The sequence below is a fragment of the Epinephelus moara genome, chromosome 3 (genome assembly GCF_006386435.1).
Source record: "Epinephelus moara isolate mb chromosome 3, YSFRI_EMoa_1.0, whole genome shotgun sequence".
Classification (NCBI taxonomy): Eukaryota; Metazoa; Chordata; class Actinopteri; order Perciformes; family Serranidae; genus Epinephelus; species Epinephelus moara.
The window spans coordinates 9,821,178-9,840,027 of record NC_065508.1 but is presented as its reverse complement, the minus strand read 5'-3'; the positions used below and the strand labels follow the sequence as shown (position 1 = coordinate 9,840,027).

The 18,850-nt window shown below is 40.2% G+C and overlaps 1 protein-coding gene across 1 annotated transcript in view; it reads left to right on the top strand.

The window, feature by feature from the left end:
• The window catches only part of LOC126385612 (leucine--tRNA ligase, cytoplasmic-like), a 31,091-nt gene that overhangs the window by 5,275 nt on the left and 6,966 nt on the right, over nt 1-18,850 (top strand). Inside the window, exons 10-27 of the mRNA XM_050037424.1 lie at nt 746-971; nt 1,159-1,246; nt 2,163-2,239; nt 3,765-3,818; nt 3,958-4,098; nt 4,732-4,809; nt 4,960-5,045; nt 5,314-5,379; nt 5,534-5,616; nt 7,164-7,302; nt 7,760-7,972; nt 9,114-9,171; nt 10,674-10,737; nt 12,110-12,293; nt 13,966-14,056; nt 14,326-14,466; nt 15,323-15,463; nt 17,291-17,401. Coding sequence (XP_049893381.1) covers nt 746-971; nt 1,159-1,246; nt 2,163-2,239; nt 3,765-3,818; nt 3,958-4,098; nt 4,732-4,809; nt 4,960-5,045; nt 5,314-5,379; nt 5,534-5,616; nt 7,164-7,302; nt 7,760-7,972; nt 9,114-9,171; nt 10,674-10,737; nt 12,110-12,293; nt 13,966-14,056; nt 14,326-14,466; nt 15,323-15,463; nt 17,291-17,401 — 2,041 coding nt within the window. The remainder of the gene's footprint in view (nt 1-745; nt 972-1,158; nt 1,247-2,162; nt 2,240-3,764; nt 3,819-3,957; nt 4,099-4,731; nt 4,810-4,959; nt 5,046-5,313; nt 5,380-5,533; nt 5,617-7,163; nt 7,303-7,759; nt 7,973-9,113; nt 9,172-10,673; nt 10,738-12,109; nt 12,294-13,965; nt 14,057-14,325; nt 14,467-15,322; nt 15,464-17,290; nt 17,402-18,850) is intronic.

Genomic DNA, 18,850 nt, shown 5'->3' with positions numbered 1-18,850 from the left:
TGTGTGAGGTCATGCTATACTCCAGATGAAATTACACCTCTAGTTCTTCACATAGCAATTTTTTAATTCCTTCAATCTAGAAATGATGAATTTCACTTATTGCTCCTTTAAAGATAGGAAACTACAGCACAGACAACAAGTTTTACATTTAATTAAGTATAAGGCCTCGTCCACATATACACTGGTAATTTTTTCATTATCACCTGTTTTTGTTTGTTTTTTGAGGTGTCACAAATGAGGCATTTTGTGCATTTAGTGCTGGCTCTATCTCACTAACAGGACTTGCATGTTCACACATAAATGTACAGTTACTCCTTCATGTATAGAGGAACAGAGATATGGCAATGTGAAATGGAAGTCACTGGTACATGATGCAATACTCCCTCAACACAAACCCCACTGCCAGCATTGCTGGTTTTGGATGAGAGGCTTTTGATTGGTCAACATTATCATCTTCTTCTTTTTCTGATTGGCCAACATGGCTTTAGGGTTATAGCACCACCTGTTGGTTTAGCATTGACAGTGCTTCAGTTGTATTATTGCATTCTCACTTTTTAAAAATGGTGATTATGTGGACAAGATTCCTTAAATATTTTTATTTTTTGAGAACAAAGGTGGGAAAAAAAACACGTTTTCCAAAAATAACCGTGTGTGTGTGGACCAGGCCTGATTCTCATCTTGATAAACATCACCACAAACTCAAATTTGAGACAAAAGTAAAGTGCTAATGCTTTGCTCCCCACAGCGCCATGAAAGGCAAAAACATCTTCCTGGTGGCAGCCACTCTGAGACCAGAGACCATGTTCGGTCAAACCAACTGCTGGGTGAGGCCCGACATGAAGTACGTTGCCTTTGAGACAACCAGCGGGGACATCTTCATCTCCACCATTAGGTCTGCCAGGAACATGTCTTACCAGGGCTTCACAAAAGAGAATGGAGTGGTGCCAGTGGCCATGGAGTTACTGGGACAGGTACTAACTTTGGGCATTTCTTGCTTTGAGCTGCAGATAAATTCTAATTCATATCAGACACTAAAGACTAAAACTTAAGAGAAATTAGAGGTGCAAAGAGCACAAACAACCTGATTCCTTTTTTACTTCTGCTTTACCCTTTCCTTCAAACTAAATGTGGCACTGCTTCATTTTTGTCTCTTTTTAGGATATCCTTGGTAGTGCCCTGAGTGCTCCTCTGACCTCCTATAAGATCATCTACGCTCTGCCCATGCTCACTATCAAGGAGGACAAAGGTATGAGACAAGAAGTCTGGAAAAATAGCAGAGATAAATTTATTCGGAGTGGCTACAATGATTGATTTTTTTCAAGGTTTAAATTTGTCACATTGGTAACAGCTTCGTAGTTCTTAAAAGACTTCTTTGCCAGCGTCACTCACAGCAGTCAGAATACCCTTGAGTAGGGGCACTTTACTCTCTCTTTTTTTTGTATGTGCCAACTTGAACTTGAGTTAAATGTATCTGACAGTTGGTGAATAGTTCAACAGAGGCTGCTTGAGATGTGTCGATGTGTTTATAAATGCCCGTGTTTGAAAAAAGAAAAGGTAATATATTCCCGCTCATGTTGCTCGTGGTATTACTTTCTTTAGAAAAGTCAGAAAATCGGCACCGAGCTTTATCCCTTATTCCTCTTTGTCGTAGATATTCTTAGAGGAGCTTGCGCAAAAAATACCGGGAGTCTCAAAATAGCAGGCCAAGGTCATGATAGAATTTATAAAGTGCTGCTCTGTGATGTCAAAGGATGGAAATAATGGCTGCTTTTTTGACCTGGGGGGAACATTAGTAAACGTATAAAATGGATGTAATTGCACCCAGAGTGCCTCTGTTGTGGTGGAAGTCAGTAGTATTTATTTTTCCTGTCTGTAATGCTCGAGGGCTGTAGTTTGTCTGTTTGTCTTCATGTGTCCTGTTGATGAATTTTTGTAAATCGCCTTAATTTGAATTTCTGAATGACTGAGGTGAAATGCCAGAATTTCAGTAAGAACGAATCCTTTTATTTGTTCTTTCCCTCTTCACGTTTACTCAGTTTCTCCAGTGTGGTAGCAATCTGCAGTAGCACTGAATATGTACAATGTAAATTAAAATGACAAAAACATACTCCCTAGTGTGCATTAATACATTTTACATGTTGCCTTGTCTATGTTCTCCTCAGGTACGGGGGTTGTAACCAGCGTGCCTTCTGATGCTCCTGATGACATCGCTGCTCTCAGAGACATCAAGAAAAAGCAGGTGAGGTTGCAGACCTTTAAAAATGTCTAACGTGCTGCCGTTCAGTAAGCATTTATGCCTCAAATGAAGTCTGCTGCAGAGAAACACAGAAAACGGAGCTCAACTGAAACTTCAAGGGCAATCTTGAAATTATGATTTTGAAATGTATAGACAGATTGTTCTATTAAAACAGAATTGTGTGCTCAGTTGGACTGAACTTCTAGTTCTTTAGGAGGAAAGGTGGCCATTTAACCCTATGGGCCCTAGGCCTTTTTGGGGTATTTTTACTGCCTTTACTTTTAAGCTCATATCACAGTCACTATAAAGGCTACATACACAGGCTATATCTTGTTTTTGTCAGGACAATCTGGGCTATCCAGATTTGCCATCATTACATGTCCTTCTGTGTGCCTGTATTTTATATTAATTTTTATATCAATGAAAAAAAACAAATCTGTGTGACTAAATTCTTACATTTAAGATAATAGAAAAATAGTAATAATATTATTCCTCACTATATGAAGTGACTGATAACAAGATCTGTATAATGGATTGTGAAGAAATTTGTCAGGTTTTTATTTTGTAGACGATATGTATTTACAGTGTGATGGGATGACAGCACAATGATGTGTTTGGGATAATCGGAAACCTCTGGTCCTGCGCTTTCATGTGATATGCGTGCCATTTCTGTGCGACCCTGCATTCGCGAGTAATCTATCCAAGAGTAATGTGTGTGCAAAGCTGTATGAAAGCTCTGTTATACTTAATTTTAGTGTAACTTTATCATTTTTTTCCCCGTGTGAAAACATTGGAGTATCGACAAGTGCTTGGAACGTGCTCGAATGGTTGCGGAGAAAATCCACAGAGAAGAACAGGTGTGAATTTGGACGCACTTTGCGTCGTTCGGGCCCATAGGGTTAAAGACACACCCATTGTTTAGGCATGCACTACCTGTTGCATGCTGCGACCACAGTCTTAACTAAAACAAGGAAAATGGATGACATTACCCCACAGCTTAAGACACTGCACTTGCTATTTGTGTCTTTTAGAATTGATTTTTAAATTGTGAATGAAGCTTTAAATAACCCTGCTCCTCCATACATCAGAGATTTCTTCCATTTTAAGTTTCAGCCAGATCAATAAGGTCCTCTACTGCTTTTCTTTTAAATGATCCTTGTGTGTCCCATAAAAGTAGCAGAGAGAGTGCCTTCTGTTTTTATGCTCCTTAACTGTGCCACTGGAGAACAGAATGGAGAGCTCTGTCTGTATTCTTAAAAGGAAATACAAGACCTACAAGATCTTTTTAATGTGGATTTCAATTTGCAGTAATGGTACAGCTTTAGTTAAGTTTTAATAATAGATTTTTACGTTATTTTATCCCTGGTTTTTATTGACTTTATTTAGAACTTGCATTGTTCATTTTTGTTTTTATTTTAATTTTGCTATGTGAAGCACCTTTGGCTACATGTTTGTATGACAGGTGCTGTATAAATTAAGTTGGGCTGCTTTTTATTAATATGGCTCTTAATGCTTGCATTTCCAACAGGCTTTGCGGGAGAAGTATGGAATCGAGGACAAGATGGTGTTGCCTTTTGAGCCGGTAAGCCGATCTGCTAAAGTCAGTTCGATTTCACTCAGGTTGCACTGAACCCACTAATTCAATTAAAAAAGACAGGTGAGAACAAATTCAGTCCGAGCTGCTTAATGGAGCCCTAGTGTGTGTTTTGTATATGTGTCAGGTCCCCATCATAGAGATTCCAGGCTACGGGAACCTCTCTGCTCCTCTGGTGTGTGATGAGCTGAAGATCCAGAGCCAGAACGATAAGGACAAGCTGGCTGAGGCCAAGGAGAAAGTCTACCTGAAGGGATTTTATGAAGGGGTGAGAAAACTTAGTGGTTAATGAGTTAAGGCAGCTGCATAGGTCAGCAAAATGCAACCCCTCTGCAACTCCCCCGCCCCTGTGGATTTAATTTTAGTTTTGAAGCTTGTATGATATATCTGCAAGACACAACCCAAATGATTCACACCTTTAGGTGAGGCTAAATTATTTATTAGCTAGCTACTGGCCATGTGTTGCCTTCAGGCAGTTTGGTTCTGTCTACTATTGAAAAACAGCAGGTTGAATTTGTACAACATGACACACACACACACATACACAGACGAGACTTGGAATTTTTCGCTAAGCCCATTCCTTCCTGTCACAACATTATGACATTAGTCATGTTAAAATGTACAAATTCAACTGCCGTAACTGTCAGCAGATTGTAAATATGAGCAAACTAAGAATTTAAATGCAGCCACTGCGAGGGGCCACTCGACAGCACGTCAAGCAGCGCGCATATCATATGTGTACACTGAGTATGTGTCTTCCCACTGAGCAGTTTATGATAATTTGTGGTTGTAGAATGCACTGCGGGGACATGGCCCACTTCTTGTTGACTGAACTGTCAGAACTGTGAAAGAATTGCATCAGTATGAATGAAATGTTTCCGTGAATGAATTCCCTTATCAGATCATGCTGGTCGATGGCTACAAGGGGCAGAAGGTCCAGGACGTCAAAAAACCCATCCAGAAGATGATGGTTGAGAGGGTAAGACATACTTTGTTTCTAATGCATGTGTTTGGTGTTTCTCATGTCTGTGCACTGTTACATAGTATCTTACAATTCCTTATATGCCTTGCATGATAGATGATTTATATTTACCTGTAACGATTTTGGCTCTGTACCAATTTATCACAGGGTGAGGCCATGGTCTACATGGAGCCAGAAAAACAGGTCATGTCGCGTTCAGCTGATGAGTGTGTGGTGGCTCTCTGTGACCAGTGGTGAGTGCCACATGAACTCTGATCACAAAAATCTTTATACAATAGGGCCTAAAGTGGATTTGAAGCTGTTACAGAAGCAAAGGAAAAATGAGTGAATATTAAGATAGCTTTTTTAATCAAATAAGTTCATGCTAATAGAATAGAATAAGAAGAAATGACTACAAAATATGGCCATGGTTGGAAATGGTCAGTGATATCAAGCATAGAATGACATTTGGGCTTTCTTTGATTTTTTTTAAATTATGTTAACGTTATGTGTGTCTTTCAGGTATTTGGACTATGGTGATGCAGAGTGGAAGAAGCAGGCCAATGAAGCCCTCAAGTCTTTGGAGACGTAAGACACTGACCTATGACATACTGAATTCCCGTCCCTGTCATATTTTGCATTCTGTAGTTGTTATCTGTGCTTGTGGGGTGAAGCAAAACCTTATTATGTCTAATTCTGCGTCTACTTCCTGTGTTTTAATGAGCTCTATTTTGCACTATAGATTCTGTGATGAGACCAGAAGAAACTTTGAGGCAACTCTGGCCTGGCTACAGGAGCACGCCTGCTCTCGTACCTACGGACTTGGTGAGTCTTTGTCTCTGTGATTTGTGTGTGTGAATTATTGTGTCAGGAATGCAGCACCTGTTAATGTAGGTGACGTATACAACTTTGTGGCTGCCATCATTACTGCATTTTTCACAAGTAATATTGGGGTTTTTTGTGTTAAAATTCCCTGCCAAAGATGAACAGGATTTAAAGATTAGACTAGTGTATGATTAATATTTCTGGTCTATAGGTGGAGACAGAGGACTGATGATTAAGCACCTAGCAACAGTCTGCCTCTCTGTTCATACAGGAATAGATGCAGACTGAGGGCCAGCTGGCATACAGTACAGGCCAGTGCAGTGAAGTCTAGGCTTTTTGTAGACTCCTACTGTAGAAATCTCCCCACACATTTTCAGAATATGAAGCACAAAGTTTCACCAAGTAGCATACCAGATGGACAATCTGGGATGCTACCTGATTTTACTGTAAGGTGCATGTACGACAGATTTGTTGTATGTTCTCAACAGACATAGTTTGTGTACTGAAAGCTTCAAAGTGAAGACGTAAATGATATTTGTAGTTAGATTAAGTGTTCACAGAGAAATGATTAGTAGAGCAGGGCCGAGCAACATATTGATATTATATCATTAAGTGTTGTCCTTTCACAGTTTTAAAGGCTGCATTACAGTAACGTGATGTAAGTTTCTGAATTTACCAGACTGTTCTTGCTGTTCCTATATTGCCCTTCACTTGCTTAGTCATTATATTTACATTACTGATCATTTATTGAACAATTTAATTGTGTACATATTTTGCAAAAGCACCAATTGTCAACCCCACATTATCATCTCAATATCAATATTGAGATATTAAGCCAAGAATATTGGATTATTTGATTTTCTCCACATCACCCAGACCTAATGTAGGTTTTATTTTTTAATGCAGAGAAACCCATGAGCCATAGACAGACTGTACCCCAGTCACAAAGTATATACACTGTGTATTTATGTAGCTACTGCGTCTAAAAGTTTCATTAGTTTAACCTTGTAGAAATTGTGTGATTTTAACCATTGACACCTGGTTAAAGATATCAACAGGAGCTTACTGGAAAAACCAAAAACATTAGCTTTGTGCATTTCAGGCTGATTGAGTAGAAAATTACAGTACCCAAATTAATTTTGAGGAAAAGCAGCAAATCAGTGAGTGGAAAAAAAAAGAAGTTGCTGGTGTCTGTCAAAGCAGCATGTTAGCCATTTGTGGTTTGGTTGAGTTTAGTTTTAGTTAAGTTCATTTGACGATAAAAGATTTACATCTCGGCTGCTTGCTAAGGATTACGCAACGAAGCCCATGACTTACTCCATTGTGTTAGTGTTTTTCTTGGCACCAGAATGTAACCAGCTTGATAAGATGGCAAACGCAACAAAAGATTTTGTCAGCTCAGAGCAGACAATAATTGTCTTTCTTAATAATTTTGTGGCTCTTGCTTTCCCTCCCGTGGTCGTGTGTGTGTGTGCGTCTTTCTCTGTGTCTGGATTTGTGGTTGTGTGTGTGTGTCTGTGTGTGTGTATGCCTCCTGGTTACCATAGGAACCCGGCTGCCTTGGGACGAGCAGTGGCTGATTGAGTCACTATCGGACTCCACCATCTACATGGCTTACTACACGGTAGCCCACCTCCTCCAGGGGGGTGTGCTCAGTGGACAGGGACCGTCACCACTGGGCATCAAGTATGGACACATGGCTGCACACAAGAATAAATAAGGATTAAGCCTCCTCTCCTTCTCCTGTCCTTCTTTCTCTGCCTTCAGACAATCACAGATCTGCTTCACCTGAGGGAGAAAAGACTCCAATTTAATCACTAAATGTAATCATTTCGAATGACAAGTGTGGCTTTTCAGACAAAGTCGATTTGTAGCTCAGTATTCATCCGTGAAATAAAATAAATATATAAAATGTCCACTCAATGACAAATGCTGAATTTTAGACACAGTTTAGAAAAATCAATTCATAGCTCATTGTTCATTTAAGTATCCTCAAATCTCTTCCCCAGGGCTGAGATAAAATAGCAAAGAGAAGTGAAACATGCTGTTAAATGTTGCACTTAGTTACTCTTCACTTTGCTTCAACCCAATAGATCCCTCGTTCTACCCTTAACCATTCTTGTCTCTTTCTCCTCTCCCACAGGCCCGAGCAGATGACCAGAGAAGTGTGGGACTTTATCTTCTTTAAGACGTCTCCTTTCCCCAAGACAGACATCCCTAAAGAGTGTCTGCAAAGGCTGAGGAGGGAGTTTGAGTACTGGTACCCTGTGGACGTCCGTGTGTCAGGCAAAGACCTGGTGCCCAACCACCTGTCTTACTACCTGTACAACCATGTAGCCATGTGGCCCAAAGACAAGTGAGTTTGCCTTCTTGATTGGCCAGTGCAGAGAGTAGGAACAAGTGTATAATGGGCAAGATTCATAGCATGTATTGTGCTTTGTAGCATTCAGGTGATTTTAGATCCAAGGAGAGTGTCTGTTTTAGAGGAAAGAAGTGCAAATAAACTTTTTTCCAGCATGATTGTAGCCCTTTCTACACAGAAATCATGTGATAGGGCCACTACGCAGCCATTGCTTCTTTTTATACTATACTATACTATACTATACTATTCCAGGTATCATGGAAGCGAAAGAGGCGTGAGGTGTGTGATATTTAACGCAACAGCGTCTGCCTCCAGTGTGACATAGAACATATGCGTTGGCAGCACTTTCTAAACAATAACAATGGCATAACATGGCAATAACAATCAGTTACTGTCCCTGTTATATGGTGGTTGATCTCGTCCTCTACTCAGGGGGGGGTAAGGAGCCCCTGGACCTCATTGTCTCCTCAGCCACCACGCTTCTTGTTGAGGTAGCTGCTAGCTGCTTTTTAAATCTCCTGGCGGTGGGTCGCACACGTGAGACGTCATTAAAATATCACACCCGCCCTGCCCATGGTCCCATCCTGCCAACTTTCCTTTTTACACAGACATGAATTCAGTGCTGTTACGTCTGCTGCAGGCTTAGTTGTGAGACAACTCTGTCCCCCCATTCTGTGATCGTATTTTTTTAAGGGGATAGGCGAGGCAGAATAACAGCGCAACATTCCCACCCTGAACAGGCAGTGGAAAAGGGGCTTCTGATTTTATTTATATTAGTGATTATTTGCTCTATGGAGTTTTTAATTGGGACCTACTTAGTTGGTGTTTCCTACAGGTTTGATGGAGTCTTACTATTTTTACCTTTTTACTTAAAATTTCATTTAAATTTTTTTTTCTTTCTACGGCATGAACCAAAATGCTGACAACAAGGAACATCTTGGGGTGTATTTGCTCTAAATGTTAACAAAGAATTTTGATACCTGTTAATTTTGAATGTTTAGTATTTATCAAATTTGTTTGCACTAGTATGTGACTTTGTGATTTTAAAATGCAAGCATCTGGTTCGGGTTAACTGGATTATATTGATGATGGTGGTAAAAATGACGCTAATGACAACACTCTCTCTCGTGAACAGTGGGAAGTGGCCACAAGCAGTGCGAGCCAACGGACACCTGCTCCTCAACTCTGAAAAGGTGTGTCAAATACTAATGTGGGGAAATAATCATCTGTTTAAATTCATCATAATTTTAAAATTTGATATCAAAGGGAACTACGCCCATTTTCAAAATTCATTTATATTATTTCTGTAGTCTAAGACAGTCCAAAATTATCAGTTAACATGAACAACTCTCTACCAAATCCAAAACCTTTAGTGCTTAAACTCAAACTTGCGATGTGATAGGGTGTAAAGTCTGGAGCTGCTCGATAGACAATGAATCAGGAAAGATGTTCGAAACGACACTGAGAGCACTCAGGGGAAAATTTCTGAGTAAATGGGTACATTTTCTCTTTCAGAACTGAGAACACTACAATACAATAACGCTCATTTGGGTATGAAAAAAGAAAACAAACACTCTGGGGGTCCCCAAAATCAGCCTCCCGTTCATTGTCAATGCAGCAGCTCCAGACTTTATACCTGACGACCTCACAAGTTTGAGATTAACTTCTCTCGGGTCTCATTTCTAAAACAGTGCATAGGATCCCTACTAAAAGTGTAAGTGTGAACAAAAGACGAAAATGGTGTGTGCCACAAAATATTCTGATTTATAAAACGGTGTGTACACCTGACAGTGCGCATTTTCCTTTTGTATATCCAAAGTCAACTTAGATTAGCCTCATATCCTGCCGTCTGGATGCCCACATTCAACTGTATGTGGTCAACGCACCCCATTAATGTTGCTACATAGGAATGAGCCTGCTGATTGATGATTGAGGATTCTTTACGGTGAACCATGGCAACAATCCAGTGTCACCAAAGTATTTATATGTTTACAGCAATGAGACTGATTTCTTCACACCTTGCCAAAATGATCACAATAATCAGTGTTTTTCCCAACCCTGCAATGTCATTTGAAAATGGAAAAGTTTCATAGGTGAACACAATTAAGTAATTTATTAATTTAAGTTTGTTATGACAGTCTTGTCCTGCTTGTTTTTATACATCATGACTTTTGTGTGGGAAGTGACGTACACCTCTTTGAGGCCTCGTTTTTCGCATACACAATGCTAATAAATGAGACCCCTTTGTTTCTGGCTTTGATAGAGATTAGCTTATGTTCACAAATATTGATTGAACTTACCTCAGCCATAGAAATAACAAATTTAAACTCTTAATTCAGGAGGTGTTTCCCTTTTAAGGTTATTTATCAGGAGAAAAGGTCTGGTTCCTTCTGATGTGGTCTTTTGTCTGGGTTGTTGAAAGACTGAGTAACAGTATTAACGTTGTTATATTTTGCGGCGAACCTTTGCATTTAAACACTTGTCTTCCTATGTGCCAGTAATTAACTTGTGTTTGATGCTGTAAAGAATTTTAATTACTCTATGTGCTGTTGATTTGCACTTTCCTTTTTTGTTGATTCAAACAGAGACAGTCTTTGACTCGATGGTTTTATTCCACCAAGCTTTGTAATGAACTTGTGTGGGTGGGCGTGCTCGAAAGATTCTGGCTGCTAACATCTGTTTTTCTTTTCACCAGATGTCCAAATCAACTGGAAACTTCCTCACTCTCTGGCAAGCCGTTGAAAAGTTCTCAGCAGACGGTGCGCTAACTTTCTTCTTGATTTATCTCCCTCCTGTGTTTTGTGTCTGATCGTTTACTCTCTTATCTCTGCCATGTTTCATTGAAATGTGGGAGACAAAACACATCAGGTGTACGTGTAGAGCCCATTACAAAGTGTTTTCATAGTGCATGGGCCATTACACTTGATTGTACTATAAGCATCTTTTATCCCGCACTGAAGATAATTAGAAAACGCCCCGTCTTAATAAGATAACTGAGGTGTTGATAGCGGGAGCTATGAGCTATTGTGTATGCCAGATCCCTTTACTGCACTGTAAGTAATGAGTATCTGTATGATGGTTTAGAAAGTATGCTTAAATCAAAGTGTAACCAGTAAGACAGTGTATATTCAACCTAATCTCCCCATGACTAATAATTGAGGTCCAGCGACTTTATGATTTTGGAATAGACTTTTTTCCAAACAATCATGATTCGTTTGAGATTACCATGACCTGGATGACTGACACTCATGAATTATTTTGTATATGCATGATCGTCATTCCTGTCTGTCTCTTCAAAAGACCAAAAGATACAGAGGAAAGAAATATAGACTCCAAATCAAATATTTATAGGAACATGAGAGGAAGACAAGATTTCCTCTGAGGAGTTGAGACCAAGAATGAGACTTGATGTGCAGAGGCAGAATTTGTTCCTGAAAATGTAATTTAAAGCAAAAGCCTTATGTCTGTGAGTGAGGCATAATTAATAATAGTAATCCCTTTTGAATATTTGAGGCTTGTTTTGTTCATGTCTATATGTTTATTTGGTTTTCTGGCTGTTTTCTAGCAATAGTCGTCTGATCTTTTCCATCAATACCTGGTCGGGACATAGATTAACCCTTGTTTCCCTCCTGCCGCCAGTATACCTCAGATTGAGTCAATCCATCCTCTTTTTGTGTGTGTGTGTTGTTATTTCTACCCTCTGTGTTTTTTTAATGTTCTGAACAAGCTGAATAATAGATAGATGTGTCTGTTGTGTCTCTGGAAGCTGTCCTGCTGTGGAAAACTTCATAGTCTGACAGCAGATAGACGTATTAAGTTGACTTCCTGTCTAAGAGCTCAGAGTGAAGTCTGCTGGGTATTTGAAGTTTTCTCGGACTGAAATTTTCAACAAAGTCTCTGAAGCTCACCTGGTTGTCAGAGTATTTTGCAGAAGAGAAAAGATGCGCGTTGTTCAGTGTTTGCATGCATACCATAGGTTTTAAGAGGACCCATATAGTTGAATATTTAGTTAAAGCAAATTACGCAGGCAGTGGTGAACAGTGATTCCCCACAACTTCACACATATTGCCCCTGTTCCACTGGTCTCTATATGTCCTGCTCTTTTAATCACCTCTGCATTTCCTCTCCCAGGCATGCGTCTGGCTCTAGCCGATGCCGGGGACACTGTGGAAGATGCCAACTTTGTAGAGACCATGGCCGACGCTGGCATCCTGCGCCTCTACACCTGGGTGGAGTGGGTGAAAGAGATGATTGCCAACCAGAACAACCTGAGGACAGGACCTGCAGACACTATCAACGATCGGGTCTTTGCCAGGTAGATGCAGGAATTCATTAAGATGGAGTGGTAGTGCGGGTACTGAGATATATAGCTCCCATGAATTATTTAGGATATCACATTAAGCAAGACCGTATACAGTGCATAGGCTTTGGGATCGTGGGGATGGAGAATGCAGGGCTGAATTTCATCTTTGATAACTCTGAATTATGATTTATTTACTGTTTTTTTAATCAATCAATTTTAATATCTATAAAGTGTCCAAAAAAGGGCAAATGGCAATCATAAGACGCAGTACCAAAGTGTCATCTTCCAGTTGTCGTTGTTATTGTCTAAATAATATTTCACATTGGTGAAACTGAAACCTACAAATGTTTGGACTTTGAACTCTCAATTAACGCAACAGTTGGCGTCTTTTATGAAAATAACTTTGTGACATCTTTGCTGAAACTGTCACTATATTCTGAAAAGCCCCGTTTCCACCAAAAACTTTAGGTATAGTAGCTTGAGAATGAAAAGTAACCCCTATGGACAGGCAGTGAGACCCTGGATCGGTTTAGCATGTCTACCACGGACAGTACTCTTAAATGTAGGCGGGATTGTTGTCACTCAGTGCTCCGTCCAGCTTTTGCTGTGTTTCCTCTTCACCACTGATGCACAGGGAGGTCTGTACCTCATTTATCGTCCACAGGATGGGGTTGCACACAGACATTTTCAGAACAAAAGAGAACAGGCTAGAGTGAGAGTCTCAGTGGGATATTTAAAAATAGCAGGTTTGTGCATTGAGTCCTTGTCAGGCGAGAGCAAAAGTACATGAGACAGATAGTGTGTGGGAAAAAAATCATGTGCGTCCTCTTCCTTCTGCCTATGATGGCATTCGCTAGAGTGGACCGCAGCACACCAAAAATAACCAATCAAAGCCAATGAGTCTCTACCACAGCTGCCAATCACTCTGTGAACTGCAGTCAATCTGCCAAACTTGGCAGCGCTGATCAAATATGAATCAAGATTGTGTAACTGTATTTCCTATTTCTTGTCTGAAATGTTTTCAGAAATATATTTTAGTGTACTGTTTAGCTGAAAAACAAGAGTTTGTGACCCAGCTGCCATTTTAGAGACAATTGACGGACATACAAAGCCCCACCCATCAGCCAGACCAAGTTTCTCCTTTTACAGCCAAACAGTACACTAAAATCCAAAAATATCTGTCTCATTTAATGCTGTGTTATTAAAGTAACAGTTTCAGCAAATACGAAAAAAGTTATTTTTTTTATAAAAGTTACCAATTACAGCTTGAAGACATTAGTCTGTTATTAAAATCACTCAGTGGGTTCACAAAGCATTTCATCTCTAGTTTATATTGACAAGAAATAGAATATTGATACCATGTTAAGCACCGGCCACAAACATTGGATTATGTACAAGGTCGTAAAATGAAGAGGGATTATTTTGAGATTAATGTTGCATTGCAGTGTGAATTTGTGATATAAGGTTAGTTGATTTTTGAAATAAAATAAAAAATACTGCAGCTAGTTGGCACTCAAAGGCAAGAGATGAAACCAGGTAAGTAGAAGCAAGCTCGTCCTTTAGTTTGGCCAGTTCCCTTAGAAAATCCTGACCTATTTTGACTCCGTACTTTTCAGTGTTGAAAAGCGAATGTTAAACTGGCTTTGCCAACTGATTGCAAGGATTTTGTGTCCTGTCTGTCTAGCGAGATGAATGCAGGCATCTTGAAGACGGAGCAGCACTATGACAGGATGATGTACAAGGAAGCTCTGAAGAGCGGCTTCTTTGAGTTTCAGGTAAAGAAAATGTCCCATAGAAAAAAAACGCTGTCTAATGCACGCTTAATCATCTTTATGTCTTAAAGACAAGTATTCTTTTCATCCTTGGTAAGCATTTTAAGATGTTATGAATATCGCAGTAGATAGAGCATAACACGACTGAGGAAATGAATTTCATCCTGAGTGTGTGGTGAATTCACTGAGACTGAAGATAGTGTTTGGGATAGTTTAGAAATCACGTAACATGATAATGACCTTTACACTGCGTTTTGTGTATATGTTTGCAGGCAGCCAAAGATAAGTATCGTGAGCTTGCTATCGAGGGTATGCACAGAGACCTCGTCTTCCAGTTCATAGAGAGACAAACTCTGCTGCTTGCCCCCATCTGCCCACATCTTTGTGAATACACCTGGGGTCTGCTTGGCAAGGTAAGAAAATATAGATTTGGTATCATAATGTAGGTTTCACACTCCGAGTTGCCTGTGCGCTCTGACGGTGGGTTCAAGTGTGACTTTCATCCTCTCTGTCTTTCCTGTTTATCTCCCTCTTACACTCGCAAGTAAAACACACTGTATGAAAGAAACATTTAATCTTCCTATGCTCACTTACATTCACAAAACACCTGGGAACAACAAGGCAAGATAACATGCTTCATGTAGGTCTGCAATAGCGCTTTTTCCCACTGCTCATTTACTCGTGTGAAATGGCTACTTACACGCACACACACACATTTCCTCTGTTGGTGTACCCATCCACCAGGAGCCTGCCTTCACACTGTGGGCTTCTTTTTCTCATCAGTATGAAAGGAATGCACACACTGTTGCACGCTCCCAACAGCACAGAGAGCCGAGAATATTTTTAACACTCGAATTTATGAATATGAAAGAGTGCTGCTGCTCTGGAGGTGTTTTTTTTTCCCGGTTGTCGCTTAGCAACAACAAAAGCCCCACACAGCTAGCGTTTTCTCCAATCATGTGTTCAGCTCCGCTAGCAAAAGAGCTAAGAGGCACTCAGTGGACACAGTGGCACACACATTAGTCTGGCATTCTAACACATAGTTAATACAGTGTGTGTGTGCCTGGTTTTGTTAAGAAGGTGGTCCGACCTCTGGCTGTGTAGTTAATAGAATTCTGAAGCTCCGGTGAACCTTAAACTTTGGCTGTTTTTTTTTTTTTTCTTTCTTTCTTCACACAAAACACTTCTTGAAACCAAAATATATCAACACAAGTCCTTCCCTTTCACCCATCCACCATCCCTAATTTCCTCTTCCTCTCCCTCTCATAGACTGGCTCTCTGATGAAGGCATCGTGGCCCGTGGCGGGTCCAGTTGACGAGATTCTGATCCGTTCCTCTCAGTACCTGATGGAGACGGCACACGACCTCCGACTGAGACTCAAAGCATACATGCAGCCCCCCAAAAGCAAAGTAAGGAATCAGCATATGTTTTGTTGCTTCACATGCTACACTGCCACTGCACTTCACTGCTGTAATAGCTTCTTTAAATAATTCTGAAAATGAATATTGATTTCAGAATTGACTGCTCTGTTTTTTAAATAGCTTTTATCCAATCCAACACTCGTCTCGAAGTGCATCAAGTTTGTTAATTAAATCGGAGACAGACAGAGTCTTTTTCCCTCAGGTGTTGTTTAACAGTTTCATGGTTGTTTGATCAGGAGCACAGTGAGGTAGAAAATAATTTAGAAAAAGCACAATAAGAGGCTTGAAAATATCACTAAGCATGCTGAAAGTAGAGTTGAGGGTCAATAGTAATTTATCGTATCTGGATCTATTATGAAATCCACTTATCATTTCAAATCACTTATTGAATCTGTTAAGATTTAGAAATGACTAAAACCAAAAACTCAAGCTTCGTTGAATGAAATATTTACTGTTAGATAAACAGTTACCTGTTTGGGGGTATGTTTTGTTTTTGTTGTTTGCTAATTAAAAAGAGTGAGGGGATATTTATGTGACTTGGAGTTTAATAAATCTGTTTGGAACTAGGTTTTAAAAAGCAGCTTTTTCAAGTATAAAGAGTTGCCTTGCCACTATCATAAGTCTCTCTCAGTGTATTTAGTCAGTTTTTGCATTTCCAGGCCACTTTTATTGATCCTGTGTTAACCATAGATACAAAATATCTAAGAAACCCCTCTTTCAATGGTCTGCACCCCACAGGTCGACACGTAGCGTTTAGAGATTATCGATGTGCCACTGCATCCTGTAAAGCAAATGTCTAACGATAAAAGGATTTGTTATTTGTGATATATGGCTGCTCCATGAATAAAATTGACTCGACTACCCCTTTAAATACACTGAAAGACTTAAGTCTGTGCTGCGTTCACAGCAGGAAAGTTAGTCTATTGTTTGTTAACAGTTTGGCACTTCGATAAGTGGCTCGAGGCAGCTGGGAGAAAAGCAAAACAAGTATTGACAAGATTCTAGACAGCCGATATCTCAGGCTTCCAGACCGCTGGTATCGATTTGCTGTAAATGTTTTGTTGCCATGGAGGCAAGATGGAAGAATGATGGGGAAAAGGAGACAGGGAAAGATAGGAGAAGCTGTCTTTTTATTGTAATAATGGTAATGTTTTCATACATGTATGTGAAGGAGACAGATAGATTGTGGTGGCAAATGAGGCGCTAACCCTGACTTCTCCCATGAGAGGACATTTTGCCATAATTTTATACATCATAATGGTTTTGTGAAGTGTATATTTTAACAATGGGCTAATTAACAAATAAATATCAGCATGATTAATGATTCTTTTAATAATAGACATTTCGTCTTTATGTGACCTGTGGACATGAAACTTCCCTCACAAACACAATGAAATGCACACACTTACATGTAGTAACATGAACACCAAAAGTGGAGTTATAAAATTTAGTTCTATTAAGTGTTTTTATCTATATTTTGATCATGTTTAATTTATAGTGGTAATAAACAGTCACATCAAGACTCATTTTTGCAAACACACATACAGGCATGCATACAGTACAGGACTAGAGTAGACTTGACAGCTGTCACATAGAATAAGTTCAGGGATCGTCTTCATTGTAGAAGAACAGACACACACACACAAACAGCTTACTTCTTGAATAATCTAAACATCCTTTGCTCCCCACACTTGTATTGAATAAAATGAAAAACCATCAAAGTCAAACTGAATATGTAACTTACTGTATGGAGAGTTTGGAGACATGAGACGAACCTGAGATGCTCCTTTTTAATGCCCTTTTTTTCCTCAACAGAAAGGTGACTCAAAGCCCCCAGCCAAACCCTCCCACTGCACCATCTACGTTGCCAAGAGCTACCCTCCATGGCAGCACAGTGCCTTATCCCTGCTCGGCAAGCACTACAAGGTGAGAAACTTACACAACATTCGTACACTACATGTTACATGCAAATGCACAGGGGTCCATGGCATAGTGATGCACTGGAATACTCCTGCGTCTTAAATGACCATTAGCCATAGCGCTAACCAGAAGGACAGAGTGGATATTCTCTTTGCTCTTGAAGTTGTGACCCATTCAAACTTTTTCCGCATTTGATGCATGAAATTTAAAACTTTGTCGCAGAGCAGTCAGTTCATTTTTTGGTTGCATGTAATGGTGCGTAATTTTTGAAAGTAAAAAAACAACAGTCGACAATGGCTGTGTTTCCCAGGTCGCTCTTAGGGCTAAGAGCTTATTAAGAACGCTCTTAAGCCTCCTGTGAAAGAAAATTGCATTTCCCAGATCGCTCTTAGCTTAAGAAGATCTTTCACTAAGAAGGAGTTGTAAGATCGAGCTGACCCACTCTTAACAGTCTTCTTAGCGACCAAACGCTCACAGATCCAGCCACAGCAGGCAGATTAATATTACACTAAGCAAGGAGATGTTAAAACAGTGTGCACCATATATATTTTGATCTGTTTTACACTTCATTTATATTGTTTAGCATTAATTGGTGACAGAAAAGAACGAATTTCATTCTGCAGGGAACGCGTGTCCTTACTGTGCATATGACAATAAACACTTTGAATCTTGAATCTATATGTTTTATGAAGACCCTGTGTGCGCTCAAACCTGTGGCACAAGTTACGCACCGAAATCTGGCGGAAGAAAGATAATAATAAGACGAAAAATAAGTATGAGGAATAACAAGTGTGTTCCTGTATGGGCTGTGCGCATCAGGCACACAAATAAAATGAATCATCATGACCGTCATTTATCATAATTTGTCCGTACATATCCCACATCTGCATGCACATATGAGATAGTTTGCCGCATCCAAAAAAATGCATCAGGGCACAACAGAAACACATCCACCCTCCAAACCTGCGACATTCAGATATCAGGCAACTGACAGGTGTAATTGAGCTCAGCTGGAACCTCATCTACTCTACATAAAGGCGTTGCTACATCACGCATGTGTGAGATACCGTGGCTGCTTTACAGCATATTCTCGCTGCTAAACAACAGCGTCGCCGTGTGCGAAGCCAAACCGTATGTGTAAATGCATTTCTGCGTCAGCACTTCAGCCCACTAGACGTGCTGTCAGACCAGGCTGTCCAAATGAAGTACCGGCTGAGATACAACGCCTCATCAACTAGTGTCTCCGCACATCCGGAGGGCAGCCCGGTGCAATTTGGCCCTCAGCCCGGAGGTGCAGTGCCTGGCTGCGCTGCGTTTTTACGCAGTGGGGAGCTTCCTGGAGGTGGTGGGAGACGGCACCGGCCTCAGCAAGGCGTCTGTGTTTTTTTGTTTAAATATAATACATTTCCTCATGATTCTCTTACCAAGACTACTTCTTATTTAGTTGTAGTCTTG